The sequence below is a fragment of the Ixodes scapularis genome, unplaced genomic scaffold, assembly GCF_016920785.2.
Source record: "Ixodes scapularis isolate PalLabHiFi unplaced genomic scaffold, ASM1692078v2 PGA_scaffold5__190_contigs__length_132052651, whole genome shotgun sequence".
Lineage (NCBI taxonomy): Eukaryota > Metazoa > Arthropoda > Arachnida > Ixodida > Ixodidae > Ixodes > Ixodes scapularis.
The window spans coordinates 46639531-46656421 of record NW_024609880.1 but is presented as its reverse complement, the minus strand read 5'-3'; the positions used below and the strand labels follow the sequence as shown (position 1 = coordinate 46656421).

Here is a 16891-nt window from a genome sequence, read left to right as displayed (position 1 = left end):
AACTAAACCCTAGAGCCTTCTCTGTCATTGTTCCACGGATTTGATGCCTTCGGTTCATAAAATGGGAAGGCTATCGATATCACCGCCATGCACTCAACACATATCCGGGGGCAATACCACCAGTCTCTCTCACACGGGAAGTTAAAGATATACACTTATTTTGGAAGCTTGAACTGAGGTCGTGCAAAGCATATCTTCCTTTTGCGTCCGGACATTCCGAAACTATAAACCGCAGCGTCTCCTACATTGCTCTTGTATTGGCCTTAAAGAAATATTTTCACCGGAGTAATGGGCAAAGTTTTGTAAAGCAATTTTCTTGCCTGCGTGATCCTGGGTATCCTAGTGGTCTCCTGGTATGCGCATCTGAAACCATCTGCACCATACTGCAACGCAAACCAGCTGACAGAGATGAGAGAGAGAAGACAAGAACTGAGCAAAAATTGCAGTAGTGCCCTAGATTCGTGGCATAGTCCAGGGTTGACCAAGCTGCGGTTCGCGAGCCGCATGCGGCTCGCGGTTCCCTTTTCAACCTCACCTCAACCCCCCCCCCCCCCCCCCAAAAAAAAAAAAAAAAAAAAAAAAAAAAAAAAGAGAAATGGAACGCGTTTTAAATCGAAAGACAGGTCAGTGCGTTCCCACCCTTTTGGGGAGGACTATATAAAATCGTTTTCCTAAGAATGTACCTCCCAGTGCAGTATCAGCTTAGGGGTGAACGGACGATGAAGCTTCTTTTTGCATATGGTATTGACCACGTTTGGTATTCGCTATGACTATAATGTAAATTTGTAAAAGTACAACATACACGATGCATCCTCTTCATGATGATCTTGGAAGCAGTATATTTTCTCTAGAAAATATAATGTAAATGGCATACGTAAAAAATCGCTTGCCGTTCCCCTCTGGGAAGGTGGTTGGCCAGCGAAGCTGTAGAGCACCGCCACACATGATTCACCAAGAGACAAAAATGTACTTCACCAAATGTTTATTTATAGTATAAAGACACAATATTGAAGCGGTAGTGAGGATTGCTTTGTGATTACTTTGATATACACTAATGGGTTCCATTACAACTTCGGTGAGATTCTTTGCTAAAGTTAAATCTACACATATACAGCATTACATATATAAAAACTGCAGCTCTTATATATGTAAAGCAGTGACGTCACCCAACTGGAGCGGGAGGAGGCCCATTGTTCTCGGATGTATCTCCCTTATCACACGTTTGGACGTTTTTCCTTTTCAAAATGCATATCGAGGTGACGGGGCGTATATGCATTTCCATACAATGGAACGCTTTTACATTCAATTTAGTTTCTGCATACGGATACCAAAAATGCATTGAACTTTAGGCACATACAGTTTCACTGTAAAAAAAAAAGAGAAGATTACTGTTGTATATAAACGGGTACGAGGGAACTTATAAAGGCGAACCCTCTCGTTTTTATTATCAAAGATATGGGCGAATCTTGGCAGCTATGCAACGCCGGCCTGACCCTACCATCTTCAGAGCAAGCTCGTGAAGAAGGCTATTCCACAAAATAAGATTAATGCCTCAGGGCCCCTTGGCCCCGTACCAGGTATTAAGCTGACAAGAACAGTTGTCTGCTAACGATGATAGGTAAAAGGCCGAGGAGCGATACCTGACCACCCCTCACTACCAGGATTGAAATTTTTACTGCACTGCCGAACGCAACGCCCAAAACGGCCATTTTACGTAACATCCCATGTTTATAAAAACCTTGGGATAATATTCGCCTTGGCGGCGCGAAACGTTGACAGCGTTAGACTAATTTCCAATGCCAGTGGAATAAACTGAGACTTGATAGTAAAAATGTCGTCAATTTGACATGGACGAGAGCTTGTCGTCAAAGACAGGATTTGGTGGTCAGCTCGGTCAGCTCTTGCAGAACGCGTCTATCATAAAGATAAGAAAGAAAGAGAGAGAAAAGGAAAGAAAGCAATTGGTGAAGGAGAAAGAATCTCGACGTTTTCACTTCGTACTCTGGGGCAGATGCGTCGAAAATATTGAGAACGGTCGCCGTGTATCCCTGCTGACATTGACATGGCATAGATACATTTGCCTCTATACCCCGACTTTATTTGACCAAACCCCGACTGCAGATCGTTACTCGATTGGGCAAGACGACTACGACGCGGGTTTGAGGGCGTGCACCAGGAACACTTGAGAGTCGAAAGGTGAGCCGCCGGCTTCTTTCTGAGCCCACCACTCTTTCGCTTGCTCGCTGACATCTTCGAGTAGTAGAGGCCGTTCTTCCTCTTTAACGACGGTTGTCAGGCGATTCATAACTATGTAATAATCTGCAGAAAAAAAAATGTAGGCGGTTTTTTATTCTAGGAGGACCTGCCTTTATGGGATCAGAATTGTTTGGCTGAGAAAATTTGTATAAAAATGGTAAACGTGGCGTACATAAATATTGGTGACAGGTTAACTATAGGCAAAAATTCATTAGTAAAAAAACAAAACATCACATTTCTGCTGAGTGATAGCTAAAAAGAAGCAACACATTTCCAGAATTTTGTGAAGAAAAATCCAATTGAGTGTGATCTTAGTTCGTCACTTTTGTCTCAGTCCACGACTTGATGATTAAAATCACCGCATTACAGTTTCACCTCGCCTTACCGACACTCTTGTGGCACAAATGACAGAACAAGAACACTCTGGTTCACACGTTGGAGGATAAATGTCGCGGTGTTATGGTTTACGTATTATTGCTTTAGGAAATTAAAGGATCGAGGAGTAGAAGAACTAGACGTTTGAGGAATTCTAAGCTAGCACGAGTTTCGTGTACGGTCCAAATTTGGGGACACGTAGTCGTAGTTTTAAATTACCGCGATGATCGACGTTTCTTGTGTGATCATAATTGCCGCTAGAGAAGTTGTTTAAACGGTTGGATATGATATAGCTCATCTGCTTCATTCAGTTAAAAGCGCCCAACACAGATGGCCCACGTGGTACAAATTTCGACCTTTGCGGATACATTTATTTACAAATCTATATACATTTTGAACGTGTACTGCCGGTCGTAAGGCCACAACAGGTAGACATGTTAAAAGAAACATCACCCTCAAGTGTTAAAAATATTAACAATAAATAAAAAAAAAATTCCATTATTTACAACTTTCGTCGATGCATTTAATAAAAAAAAAAAGCAAATACAACTGTCTAGCAGCAAAAGAAGCAAGCACTATGAATTTGTGGCGTTTTGTTCAAGTGGCATTACCCCTGCTTACATACGTAACATATTTGTGAACATCAATAAAGTAACGATTACCTAGCAATTAAAGAAATTATTTCATCCGGGTGAACGTCAAACTTATTCATATATAAACCGGAGGTTTGCGTCAGACTTCAGTATGCCATGTCCACACGAACCGATTTTGAGAATAGAGGGTTTTAGTAGATCGTGTTTTCAGGCACCGCTGTTTGTATTGGGAGCCCCTGCTGGCACTTCGATGCGTGCTTTGAAGCGCGCGGCCGTAGTAGTAGCGGTTCTTTGAAAACGATATACTAAAACTCCTTAATAAAAATTGTCACCAAAAAGCGAGATCTCCGCATGTGCTCGCCATTTACCTTCCCAGGACACACCATTTGATGCCAGGGATGCTCACCAATCGCTTTCTCCAGGCTGGAGAAGGTGCGCTGCACACGAAGCAGCTCGCACGTTGTCGGCAGCAACCCAGCGGCCTTCAGAAGACCCGTGAGGTAAGCGATGAAGGCTCCCTTGTCTGCTAGGTCTATGCTCGGCGGAACACAGCTCGCGCAAAGCTGAGTACAAAAAAAATATCAGTTCATAAATGGGGCATTTAGGTGTTTTCACTGGCGGCCATAAGCCGCAGTTACACTGCTTATGCATCATACGGAAGATAGCCTGCATAGATCTGAACGCGAATCACCGCGAGATCCGTGCTTCGAATGCAGCATGGCAATACGTTCAAGCAGAAACTCGGCCCGCGGCATTCGAACCAGGGGTACACTTTAAAAAAAGTCTGTGCGTCTGCCTTCACGCACAACACTCGGAGAACCAATCAGCGCAACTTACAGAGGCAGCCCAGCGAATGACGATGCCGAAACATCTGTTTAGACCAAAAAACGCAAACTGAGTTGTTTCATTAAGCAATGCAAGCGTGACGTTTTGCATTGCTTAATGTCACAACTCAGACTGCGTTTTTTGGTCTAAACATATGTTTCGCCATCATCATTCGTTGAGCTGCCTCCGTAAGTTGCGCTGATTGGCTCTCCGAGCGTTGGGCGTGAAAGTAGGCGCACAGACTTTTTTTAGAGTGCTTTGCGGTGACTCGTATTTGCAGACTGTCTTTTGTATGAAGTATGAGCAGCACGTGCTGGAGGCTAGCTTCAATGGTGCATGCCTGTGAAACGTGCGGTACACACCGTCAAGATTGCCAGCCTCGGCAGCTGCGAGCTCGTTTTGAACATCCGCTATGAACAGCACACTCAGATATGGCGTCCACCCTCTATAGACCTTTTCATTCCAGTAGTTGCCTGACCGGCGGGTAGAGGGCGCTGACGCACTCGCCGCCATTAGGTTGCTTCAATTCGGTCGGTTTCGGTTTCAACGTGCACGGGATTGTGATGCTGTTTCATGCCACTTTCAATTAATTTTGCGATATAAATTTCTTCCTTGTAGCACACAGCTAATGAAACAATAGTATTGAGCCACTTGGCAAACCACGAAGTGGTTTCGTGCCTAAATTGCGTTCTTTTTTTACGAACACTAAATGCGTCTGATTCCGTTCATCGTTAATTTCGGCCAGGTTCGGCGGTGAAACAACTGCGCTGATGCACAGGGAGGAGTACCATTGTCTACGGCCGTACCCGCGGACACTAATTTCCAGAAGAAAAAAAAAATAAATAAAGAGCAGGACAAACTCCGCCTGCCGCGTGCGCTCGTTACCTGCCGCCGTGCTTTGGCTGTGGGTGCACCGAGCTGTACGGAAGGTAGATAGCTCGCGCTCAAGTCAGAGCTGCTACTGCTAACCTTACATTCCAATAGACTATACTGCATGAGTGCTTAGTGAAAAATCAGGTCGAAAGCGTGATTAACAATCTGCTGAATCACCAAGAACAGGTGAACTGACAAGTTTACTGTTCGATGTTTGCTTTCCGTACACCAACCTTTTCTAACTGCGAGACTGGAAACGTCTTTTATAATGACTAGAAAAGTTTCATAAATCACGTAGATAATATAAATCGTGATATTGTCTCGACCGGTTTTATTTAAAGAAATTAAGCGATCAAGAAATATTTTGATAGACCAGCCTAGGCTGACTAGAAAATGTCTAACTAAAGTACTCATTAATTAACAGCATTTCAAAATATTGGCCTTATGAAATAAACTTATTGTTATATGGTCATTTGCTTACGACGTTTTCAAGGTATGAGAATGATGAGATAAGTGAATGGCCAGACTTCAAATAAAGTCTGATATTCATCTTCCGTAAAATTTGCCGAATAAAATTGAAGAGCGCAAAAGAAATGATCTCCGATAAGTTTGGCTGAAGTCGAACGCCAGGCGCCACCCAATGGACGAAAGCTGTTCACTGATTTGAAACGATGCGCTTTGCACATTTTGACGTCGCCAGCTACTGAAAGTAACTCCCTATTCGCCGTCGACAACCGGCTGCACTCGGGTGATTTTTATGCTGAAAGATTCTTTTCGGCGTCACATTTTGTGAATTATAGGCACTATCAGGCTGTCTGTGACAGTTTTTTACGTGGGGAGTCCGAATATTTGTGTTGAAATAAATTAATTGAATGTGCATAGTTATATTAAAGACTATGAACATGGTACCAAGCACGATATACAATTACGTGAAATTCATAAATAAATCGATAAAGCGAATGCTTATATCGCACACGCGATGAAGAACGTATAACAGATATAGTTGTGATATTGCGAACAAACAAGTTGCCTAATATTAAGGTAACATTATTTCTAGCATAACAAATAATTCAAACTAAATGTTTGTTTCCGCGTGTTGTCCACAAGTTCCCTAGTGTAATCAAAAGAAACTGTTTTCGATCTGTTGTAACTACAAAACACCAGGCTTTCAGGAAAAGCACGTGGCTAATCACGCGAAATGTTTTGTTTCCTTCCTTGCCACCAATGCGCACTCATATATATAATAACATTGGACTTCCTATTGCAAATGTTCCGCCCTTATTAGTAACCAAATCTCAGTTCTCATAAGTTATTGGTATTGGAACCCTCGAGGCTCTCTTCAAGTCATATATGTAGTCAATGTGCGCAACAGCTAACGCTGATTCCTGTTCCTATAAAGCCTTTTCACACGTATCTCGCACGCCGAAGGTATAAAAAAATAATAATAATATTCAAAACGTGTTACAAAATCTACAGAAGTTGCGCGCATAATGATGTAATGCAATTGCATGGTAAGTATAAGTATCGGACGACACTTTGCGGAGCAAGGCAAGAGACGCGGTGAAACGCGACGAAAAACACGAATTCAGCGCATCCGCCAAGGCGCGGAAGGGAGAGCGGAGCAGCAAGTTGAAGCAACCTAATGGCGGCCGCATCACGTGATTCCAAGATGGCAGCGCCCATGCGGCGGAGGGTGAAAAGGTCTATAGTTAACCGCTGCTACTTCACCTGCCGCGTCAAGTCAATACCACCTAGAACACAAGGCCTGCGCGTTTCCTCCTCTAAACGACATCACTAGTAGATCCCCTCAGCACCCCCTAGGTAGCCCGGATGAGCACCATCGTCTTCTACATCGTCTGCAACATCGTCTGCGCCATCGCCTGCTTGAGTGGTTTGTGTAGCAGATAACGAAAGAGATGCTCACGCCGAGTGTCTGTTGCTGTAGTACAGTGTACTAGAATACTTGGGTAGTGTTGGGACCGGAGCGGCTCGGCAACGGGAGCTCGTGAGGGCGCGTGTATTGAGTTCCTGGCGGCGCTGTAGTCGAGTTATCCGGTATTGTATTGTAAAAACGTTTATTGTGATGCCGCCTTATGGCCTGAAGGCCTCAGAGTAGGGGGGGGGAAAGGGGGAAAAAATCGCGAAGCCCGCCTTTTTTTTCACTTTGAGCGGTGCACGTGTCGGTACCACGATTTTATCACTCCGTTTCACCTTATGTTGTACCGCAGCGAAGGCTAGAAGCGCGAGCTCATAGCGTTGGCAGCTGCCCTTGGTGCACGAGATCTTGTGCCGCCGAGGTCTGCCATAGAGCAAGGAGCTCGCGCTTGGAGCCTTTCCTGCGGTACGACACAAGTTGAAACCACGGTGTAAGATAATACTCTTCAGGTGAGGACAGCGCGCTCCTCGCGACGTGCCCGATAAAGTTCGCTCTTCACTCTCTCTCACTATGGTTTCAAGCGGCGCCGGCAGGTGACTCGTCGACCCGTGGGCACGTACAAGACGGCTCTTGCCGCCAGATGCTCCACACGCGCAGAGCTCCAGCGAGGTTGTCGCACGCGCAGAAAGACCACGGTGTACCGGGGTGTCATGGAAACGCGATACTCTTTTTCGCTCTCACACAGATTCGCCGTTTGGCCGCCGGCGACACTGTCAGCCGCGGGCACGCAGAGCCGTTTATTGAGAGAGTTTGGCCATACATTGGTTTGAATAGGCGAGCGTCTCGGGCCAACCACGGATCGCGCAACAGCCACTAGCGGTGGTCGTGTGCTCTAAATATGTGACACGACTAATTTGAGCTGTTTTAGCGTCGCTAGAGTGAAAACGTTTAGCTCTCGGTGGCTGAAAACTTTGTGCATGTGAGGTTTTAGTCACGCCAATATTCAAGTGTAAAATGAACGAACGTGCGCTCCAAACCTGGGCCGACTTGCTAGAAACAGTGTCTCAGCTGAGACGGGGAAAGAAAGCACTGCCAAAGCCAGCGCACGAGCCGAGCGGGACTTCGCGTCTCAAGACGCTCGCGCGCCCCACCCTTTGCACTGTTTTTTTTTCAGCCAGTCTCAGGACGCTGTTCTAGCAAGCCAACATCAGCAGTGCAGACAACGGCATGGGCACGTGGCTTTGGAAAGTGCCTCCTATGCACGAGTTCTCGTACAAACAAAAGCGTTTTACTGAGCTAGGCTCACGCGCCTGTGCCTTTGTCTTCACTGCAGACATTTGTGAGATGGAGTAGAAAAGCCAAGATTGAACGCTTCTATTTCACGCTTTAAATGTCGTTTGCAATATTGTGACGTCGCGTTCTCCTGATTGGTCGACGCTGTGTCACAAATTTAGTTTACGCTCTAAATGCGGGGGGAATATTAGGCGCTGGCGGCGGCCTTTGCTCCGCCTATTGGCCAAACTGTCCCAATACACGGCTCTGCGGGCACGGTGGCAGCGGAATGATGCAGCCTTTTGGATGCCCGTCGAACGAACACTGTCTAATTCCTCGCGCTGCGCGTTCAGCCCCGCCGTGTCCTCACCTAAAGATATACCCCTGTCAGACGGGAACGTAAATGTCATTTTCATCGAATGTCATTTACCACTCGGCCAATCAGCTCGTGAACCTGGTTCTGCACGTGGCGCGTGCACGCGCAGCGTGCCGTTTTAAACACGCGGATTAGCCGAGCTGTAATGTCATTTTGCTTCAATGTCATTTAACGTGCCCGTCTGACAGGGGTATTACACCGTGGTTGAAACAGAGTATAGCTTCGTGTGTTTTTCACTTCGAGCGATGCGCGTGTCGGAACCACGATTTCATAGTTCCGTGTGTTCGATCGTAATATGCTTTGAATCTTGTGTTCTGATTTTGCTGATGGTGAACGCGTAAAGCGTGTTTCACATGCAGCGGTTTTGGCCCTAAAGGGGTATTCACACGAGGGAGAAATCCCGGGGATTTCTCCCCGGCACGCGCATCCCACGACGAAAACGACAGGCTTTGGGATGTGCAAAAGCCTCGCGTTTTCATCTCGTGATGCGCGCGTGCCGGGGAGAAATCCCCGGGATTTCTCCCTCGTGTGAATACCCCTTAAAGCGGCGCGATTTCTGCCGTCGCGGCGCTCTGGCCAGCACCAGTGTCACATTCCTGAAGTGACGGTGAAAGCGAGAGACGAAGAAGCGGGCAAGCTCGAGCAAAAGGGAAAGGATAAGCTCGAGCAAAAGGGAAAGGAGAAGCTCGCGCAGGACATTCGACGACAGAACCTGAAGAACGGCAGCTGACACGCGAACGCTCCCGGCAGCCCAGGCTTCGCTCCTGGTGAACCCTGGCTCCGCTCCAGGTCTTCTCGCCGCCATCGAGCCGGAGCGACGTGGTGCCTGCTGCTCGCACCAGAAGCCCGGAGCATTGGACTTCGAGCTCGAAGGCTGACGCGAAGGGGTGTCCTCGCAACACTCCTGTCAACCCAGGCCGCGTACCTGGTCAGTCAAGCGACACCGTCGAACCGGTGCTGGGAGGCCTAGAGATCCTAGCAAGCTTGGACCCACACCCGTAACATCGAAGGACAAGGCCGCGTTCCGTCCCAGGCAAGATCGACGCTCGAGGCTGTGAGTGTTCTGAGCTCGCGACCGAGACTGACTGTATTGACTGTAGCTAATTAACCACTCTATTTTTGTTCTTTCGCTTCTGCTTATATTTTGTTTTCTGTTCTGCTTTTTTTTTGTGCTTGCGAGTAAATTAATTTTTGTTCGTCTACTTATGTGTCGCTTCGTCTTTCGACCTGCCCTCGTCCCCTCGGAGGAACATGACAACCAGCGATGGAGCGGCACGAGCGCCGCGACGGCAGAAATCGCGCCGCTCTAGGGCCAAAATCGCTGCATGTGAAACACGCTTGAGGGTAGTGCCGAAATGCCGTCGGCGAAACAGCGACAGAACTCTTGCTCTGCACCTGGTTGCAAAACGGGCCTCATCCGAGTGAAAGGAGTGAAAACGGCGTCCCTTTTCGGCGTTCCCAGGGACAGAGCCAAAAGATATCTTTGGAAGACGAATCTGCAGTGATCGGACCAGTCTCTTGAAGAAACAAGCGCTGTCTGCGAGCTGCACTTCGAGCCCCGCTTCATTCTTCGAGACTACGTCCACATCATCGGCGGAAAGGAAGTGAGGATCCCTCGTGGACACCCAGCGTTTACGCCAGACGCGATACCGACTCTGCTGCCAAGTGTACCCCAGGACCGTAGTGATGACCTTCCCGCAGGACGAGAGGAAAGGAAGCGGAATGCAAGTTCACCAAAGCCCATCGTTACAAAGTGTTCGGGGCTCGCCCGGGAAACTGACCCGTTGTCACCAGTGGTGAACAGCGAAGCTCCTGCCGTGATCCCACAAGGCATCGATCGTGACGCACTAGGGTCTCTGAATGTGCCAACTCCTTACTGGGCTGTTCACAAGTTTAGCAACTTCGACGGTGTGGCTTATTTGGAGACTGCTCTTGAGCCGAAGTCTAACAGAATCAGCATTGAAAGGGCAGTGTTCAGTTGTTTCGACAACTTATCTGATGTGGTATGCCAAGTATACCTTCAGGGCCACGCTCTCAACAAAAGGGTTGCCGTAGGGTACTACACTTGGGGTAGTCAGAAGCCGTCACAGATATCGTTACCCCCCCTTCGTTATACTAACAACCCCATGGGCAGTCACACGGCACGCAATCAGCAGGTAATCACAGTGAGCACCCCCAAAAGCAACATGGCGCCTGGCAAGCGACAGTGGAGCAATACGAGTAAGGCCTAGCGAGCTGGACTGCTTTTTGCTAAAATACGATTTTCAAGTGCGTACGCCCGTTCGCTGCCTTCCGTGCGCACAAAGCACTCCGAAACGCGCCTCGAAGCACCGGCACCGCACCTAATACGAGTAGGGGCGACGATGTGAGGGGAAGGGGGGGGGGGGGGGGGGGCGCATTTGAGGTGGTTTATCCGCGATTGCTTTCGCGAGGCCGGCTGCATTTACTTCGCGGCCAGACAACATTCAAAGAAGGAAACAAAATGGCGACAAATGGAATGATGTCTTTATTGAACAGAGCATCTGCTTGCTGTGCTTGCCGCAAGTGATCCGGCGTTTTCGCCGGATCACTTGCGGCGAAAACAAATCGGCGAAGCATCACCGATTTAAGCGGCGTCGGTTCCGATCGTTCAACGCTCCTGCTCACCTGTTAGCATTCGTTATCCACTTTCAAGTCCCTGGTAATCCTCACCGCGTCTGTGCACGCACTTGGCGCTATTCACCGCACGCAACACCCATTCAACTGGCTATGGGACTGATCCCATTTGGACGAGAGGCCGAGAACCGAACCAGACCGAACCCTGATGGCTGATGGAACGCCTCCATGTTTTTCACTCAGATAAGTAGACACATAAATGCGCGACTCCTTGAATTGGGCTGCGACACGCGCCACCTAACGGACAGCGTTTAAACTAAAGAAAAAAAAGAAACCAGCAATTCTTGCCCTGAGCGCCTCGCCAGATAATGCGGTATGTACATATCCCACGCCACACTTCACTCATACGCGACATACAGACATCACAACAGTTTATACATCAACGCATTCAGAGACAGCACAAGATACAACGTCACATATTGACACTCTGCATTCCTATACACACGTCTAGTCGACACCACCAGCTTATATACTACTTATTTCATGTGACCGATTAGGATGGTGACCACTGTCATGTTTTTCATAAATACGAAAAGACTGTGCAAGATTTAGCCGTATATATTCATTTTCTCTACTGCCCTTAGGAAAGCGCTCGTATCTCTAATGTAGGGCCATTGCGAAAGTGAACTGCAGGTTATAAATAAATTTAAATAGTTGCTACACGTCACATTTTGAACAGTTTCGTTTTCTCGCTTGAGTACACTTCAAGTAGGCAGAAGCCTGTTTAATTAGTTGTATTAATTATCGAAACCAATTTCTGCAATCACAACTTTCTGAACACACTGATGCATTTTCTTTTCTCTTTTTACATATCCAGACTTACTTTAGCGGCGGTTGGGTACACGTTGAGTACACTGAGCACGCGCATGTGATTTTAGCAAAGCCCGTCCGCCGGTCCTCCCTAGGTCCTCCCCGAAGCGTTATTTCAGTTTTCTTCTTTTCGCTAAATATCCGTTCTATGTGCTCGCGCTCGCGCCAAGAGGACAGTGCAAAATTGCTGCTTTCGGGCCCGTGCCTTCACCTGCAACGAACGCGAAATACGTATGCTAAATTATCTAAATCCTGGTTGAGACAGTAGTGTTTGACTGCGTGCGTCTGACTGCGTTGCGGCAGCAAGAAATCAGGACATCCCTGCTGCTTATAGGCAGTGTCTATTCTGCCGGCAGCCGGCAGAATAATTTTTCCGAAATTCTACCGGCAGTCACCTCCGGCGCGTGTATCAGTGGGGAGCTCGTTAACATAGCCCCCCCCCTCCCCCTCCTTTAAGCGGTATTCACACGAGGGAGAAATCCCGGGGATTTCTCCCCGGCACGCGCGCATCACGAGATGAAAACGCGAGGCTTTTGCACATCGCAAAGCCTGGCGTTTTCGTCGTGGGATGCGCGTGCCGGGGAGAAATCCCGGGGATTTCTCCCCGGCACGCGCATCCCACGACGGTGAATACCCCTTTAGCGGCGACAGTCTGCGGCTGCTCATTAGAGAGAGAGAGAGAGAGAAACTTTATTTTAACCGAAGAGTGGAAGCTCTTCGATCTTAGCCCAGGTCCGGGCCTATGTAGCGGTGCTGGTCTCCGTCACCCATCATAGTTTGAATGTGATGAACGAGGGATGGCCACCACAACTTCTGGAGTTCTGGAGGGGGGAAGGACCATTCCTCCCAGCCGCTTGGAGTGAGGTCGTGGGGTAACTGGGAGAGGGATTCATGTCGACTCTGGTGGGCTGCTGGGCAGTCCCAGAATGTATGCTGGTTCGAGGGGTATCCACCGCAGTGGGAGCAGCTGGGGTGTCCTGGAGCATTGGCGAAGTAATGAATATACTGCTCGGTGAGTAAAGTGTGTGTTTGTGCTTTTCTAATGAGGGTTGCCTCTTCTCTTGAATGTGCATATGATGGTGAGGGTAGGAAAGAGGAGATTCTTCGCCTGTCCTTAAGGATTTCTTTTCTAGCTTTATGTAGAGTTTTCCTTTCCACTTTTGGTTCATATTCACACTCTTCAGGCCAGGGTAGAGGGGGTCCCGGATTTGGTTCGCGGGTGAGCTCGTGAGCTCGGCTATTCCCTCTCAGTCCCTGATGTCCTGGAACCCATTGGATCTTGATGTTTAGAAGCGGGTAGCTATGCATGTGTCGTTGTAGAGTGTTGTGAATGTATGTAGGTAAATCGTTATTCAGGATAGCTCTGCAGGCATCTTGGCTATCGGTTCTAATTATAGATTCTTTTTCATATTTCATGAGTTCAGTTATGGCTGTTGCTATGGCTAGCAACTCGGCGTGCATGGGCGTTGGGGCTCCCTGATACTTGCGGGTCAGTGTTTTATTCCGGCTCCATATCGCAATAGTGCAGTGCTCTGTGCTGTAGCTGGCGTCTGTATAGTAAAATACTGCATTTGAGTGTTCCTCCTCGTTCTGGAGGCGTTTGACCCTATCTATTCTTCTCTCTATATCTCTTGTTTGATGCATATTCTTAGGGATTGGGTCAACTATAATTCTGGGGAGTTGGTCCCAAGGGGGAGCTTCCAAGGGGATAGAATGAAGGTTTGTTACATCGTAGCCGAGGCTTTGAAGGATTTTCATGCCTTGGGTTGAGGTTTTTAGCCTTTGTTCTTGCCCAAGTTTGTGTATATCTATTCTATCATTTAGTGAGTTAAAGAGCCCTGTGGCTTCCACTTTATGGTTGGCTGCGTATCTGGGTACCCCGAGCGACAATCGGGTGGCCTTTCGGTGTGCTGTTTCTAGTTTGGCGTGCTGTGTTTTAGTTAGTTTAATGTATGGCAAGTGGTACATTACTCTAGAGTATATTAGCGCTTCGATAACTTTACGCAGTTCGTGTTCTTTCATGCCCCTTTTTTGTCTGGTAATTCTCCGTAACATGGCAAGAATTTGCTCTATTTGTCTTGTTAGCTTATTTATGGTAAGATTGAATTTGCCGTCATTTTGCAGTAGGTATCCGAGTATTCTTAAAGAATTTCTCCGAGGTAATGGTTTCCCATCTATCGTTAGGTTTATCATTCCTCTATACTCGGATGCTCTACTGGTTGTGTCCTGGGTAATCACGACGTATTCAGACTTTTCGGCTGAGCAAGTTAGTCCGATGGAGGATGCATAGTCTTGAATGGTATCTATGCCCTTCTGCATTATTTCTTCTTGTTCTCCAGGAGACCCTGTTGTCGTCCATACTGTGATATCATCTGCGTATATGCTGTGTTCTAACCCTTGTATGAGGTTTAGCTGTTTAGGTAGGTTTTTCATTAGTATGTTAAAGAGTGTTGGGGAGAGTATAGAGCCCTGCGGGGTTCCCCTTGTGATAGGGTGGCTGTCTGAGGTAAAGTCGTCCAGCTTAATCTTGGCCTTCCTGTTCGAGAGAAAATCTTTAATGTAGTTATATATTTTTCGACCGGGATAAATTTCTTTTAGATTGTTTAGTATGGTGGTGTGCAAGACCCCGTCGAACGCTTTGCTCATATCAATCCCTGCAACCGTCCTTAGTTGCGCCGAACTTGGATTATCAAAAATTTGTTGTTTTAGTCGTAACATTGCATCTTGCGTGCTGACATGTTTCCTGAATCCTATCATGGTTTCTGGGAGGATATTCTGGCTTTCCATGTGCCATTCCAGTCTTCTGAGAACCATCTTTTCCATTACTTTTCCTACGCACGATGTTAGGGATATCGGTCTAAAGTTGTCAATAGAGTTGGGCTGTTTCCCTGGTTTTGGGATAGGAATGATTAGTGCCTCTTTCCATTGAGGCGGTAAACTGCCCTCATTCCAGACCCTGTTGATTTCCTCAAGTAGGAGATCTAGATACTCATCTGGTAGATTTTTTAACATCCCATACGTTATACCGTCCTCTCCAGGGGTGGTGTTGCGTTTGAAGCTGTTTAAGGCTGCCCGTAGCTCCTCTTCCAAGAATGGTGAATTGATACCCTCAGCATCTTCGTCGCAATTATCATCTGTCTCGACTGCCGGGGATGGTGCAGCATTTTGGATAGGATAAAATTTGTTTGCGAATTTTTCAGCTATTTCCTTGGGTTCTTTCTGATAGTGAAGACATAGTTTAGTTGTAGTATGTCTTGTTTTAGGCTGTCCTAGTAGCGTTCTAAGAATCTGCCATACTTTACGAGTATGCAGTTGGCCATTTAGTTGATCGCATGTTGTTAGCCAATTTTCATTTGCTAGCTTGTTCGCGTATTCGTAGGCTTCCTCCGTCATTATCTGGATGGCTTTTTTCAGGCCTCTATTTGTTTTGTTTTGTTTTTTTAGTTTTTTGCAGAGTTTATTTCTTTTATCCCATAAATTGAGAAGATGAGAATCGACATATGGCGCGTCCTCGTTGCTCAGGACGTCTTTCGTGTTATATTTATAGCTATTACGTATGAAATTTAGTCCTTGGTGCCAGTTCATGTGTGGTTCTTTCTCCAAAGATTCTCTTAGTTCTTTTCTCATTTGATCCCATTTGGTGATTTTTATTTTCGTACCTTTAACATTTTTTCTATTTCTTCTACGGAATTGAATGGTTATGTTCAGGATGTAGTGATCACTACCTACATTTTCTAAGAGGTTCTCCCATTCGCAGTTGAGTTTTCCTTTAAACCAAGCTAAATCTGGAATGGTATCTCTTTCTATGCTGTTACCTTGTCGTGTGGCAGATGTGGTGTCGTTCATGAGGGTTAATTGCCTATTAGACATGACTGATTCGAGCTTCCTGCCATTGGGCGAGGTGTAGGCGTATCCCCAACAGGCATGAGGACTGTTAAAGTCCCCCGCTATAAGTAAGGGGTGCCTATTATTTTCGCGAATGAATCGGTCTAGGTCATTCCATTTCTTGTGTGCCTTATTAGGAAGCCAGTATGCGTTTAGTATTACAAGCTCTGAATCTGTGATTTTAATCTTGGTAGCGACGTATTCTTGCTCTTGTGTGTTTAGGTTTGTGGTGTTCATTTGGATAGCGTCTAGGCTCTTATGTATATATGTAGCGACTTTTCCTTGAGGAGCAGTGTTACCTGGGTTGTTTCCTTTGACACTTTGTATGCTAGGCTGACTGAATAAATTGTAACCCGGTATGGTCATTAACCCATTGCTCTCCTGTATTAGAATGATATCAGGTGCTTTTGTTGTTTGTTGAATGTATTGTTTGAGTAAGCCGTTTTTCTTTCGTAGTCCTCGACAATTCCACTGCCATATTGATAGCACGTTGTTAGGGTTGCTTTTCTGTGGCTGGTTGAGATTATTCATATCACATAGTTGTTGGTGTACTCTGGGTGCTGGCTTCAGGGATAGTTACTTTGCAGGGACTCTCTACCGAGTCTGTATCTGGGTTTGATGGCCTCTTTCTAAGCGAGTTAAGGATTGATTCGAGCCTGCTATATGACTTTTCGAGTTGTGTTTGTCCTGCCGCTAGACTGGCGAATTTCTCTGCTAAGATAATATCTCGTTTTTGGAATTCTTGTTGCATACTGTGCAAAAGGATATCTCTCTTCTGAAGCTCTTGATGAAATATCTCATCACTTTGTTGTAGCTCCTTTTGGAAAAGGTCTAGCCTGTTGAGAATCTCTGTCATTATCTCGCCCTGTGTTGCGGGAGTTTTAGTTTCCTGAGTTTTTCCTATGCCTGCTTTCATTGCTTTGATAAGGTTGACTTGAGAAGGAGCCTCTTTAGCTGCTTCCAGTGCTAGGTTATAGTGCGTTTCAGGGCTTAACATGGGTGCTGGTGTTTCTTGGCTAGGGGTGACGTCAGCGGCTGGGACAGGAAGTTGCCCACTCACCCTCCAGCTCCGCCCATTCCATGGGTGGATCTGCG

The 16891-nt window shown here is 46.8% G+C and overlaps 1 protein-coding gene and 1 non-coding gene across 2 annotated transcripts in view; both read right to left on the bottom strand.

Annotated features, from left to right (window-relative positions):
• Positions 1 to 1450: 1450 nt before the first annotated feature.
• LOC115312859 lies at positions 1451 to 1638 on the bottom strand. The gene has a single exon (XR_003917270.2). It is a non-coding gene; the product is annotated as a U2 spliceosomal RNA (small nuclear RNA).
• A 508-nt stretch (positions 1639 to 2146) lies between these two features.
• The window catches only part of LOC115312844 (juvenile hormone acid O-methyltransferase-like), a 39058-nt gene continuing 24313 nt past the window's right edge, over positions 2147 to 16891 (bottom strand). Inside the window, exons 2-3 of the mRNA XM_040207985.1 lie at positions 3631 to 3787; positions 2147 to 2319 (exon numbers count right to left, since the gene is read on the bottom strand). Of these exons, the coding sequence (XP_040063919.1) occupies positions 2147 to 2319; positions 3631 to 3787 (330 nt within the window). The remainder of the gene's footprint in view (positions 2320 to 3630; positions 3788 to 16891) is intronic.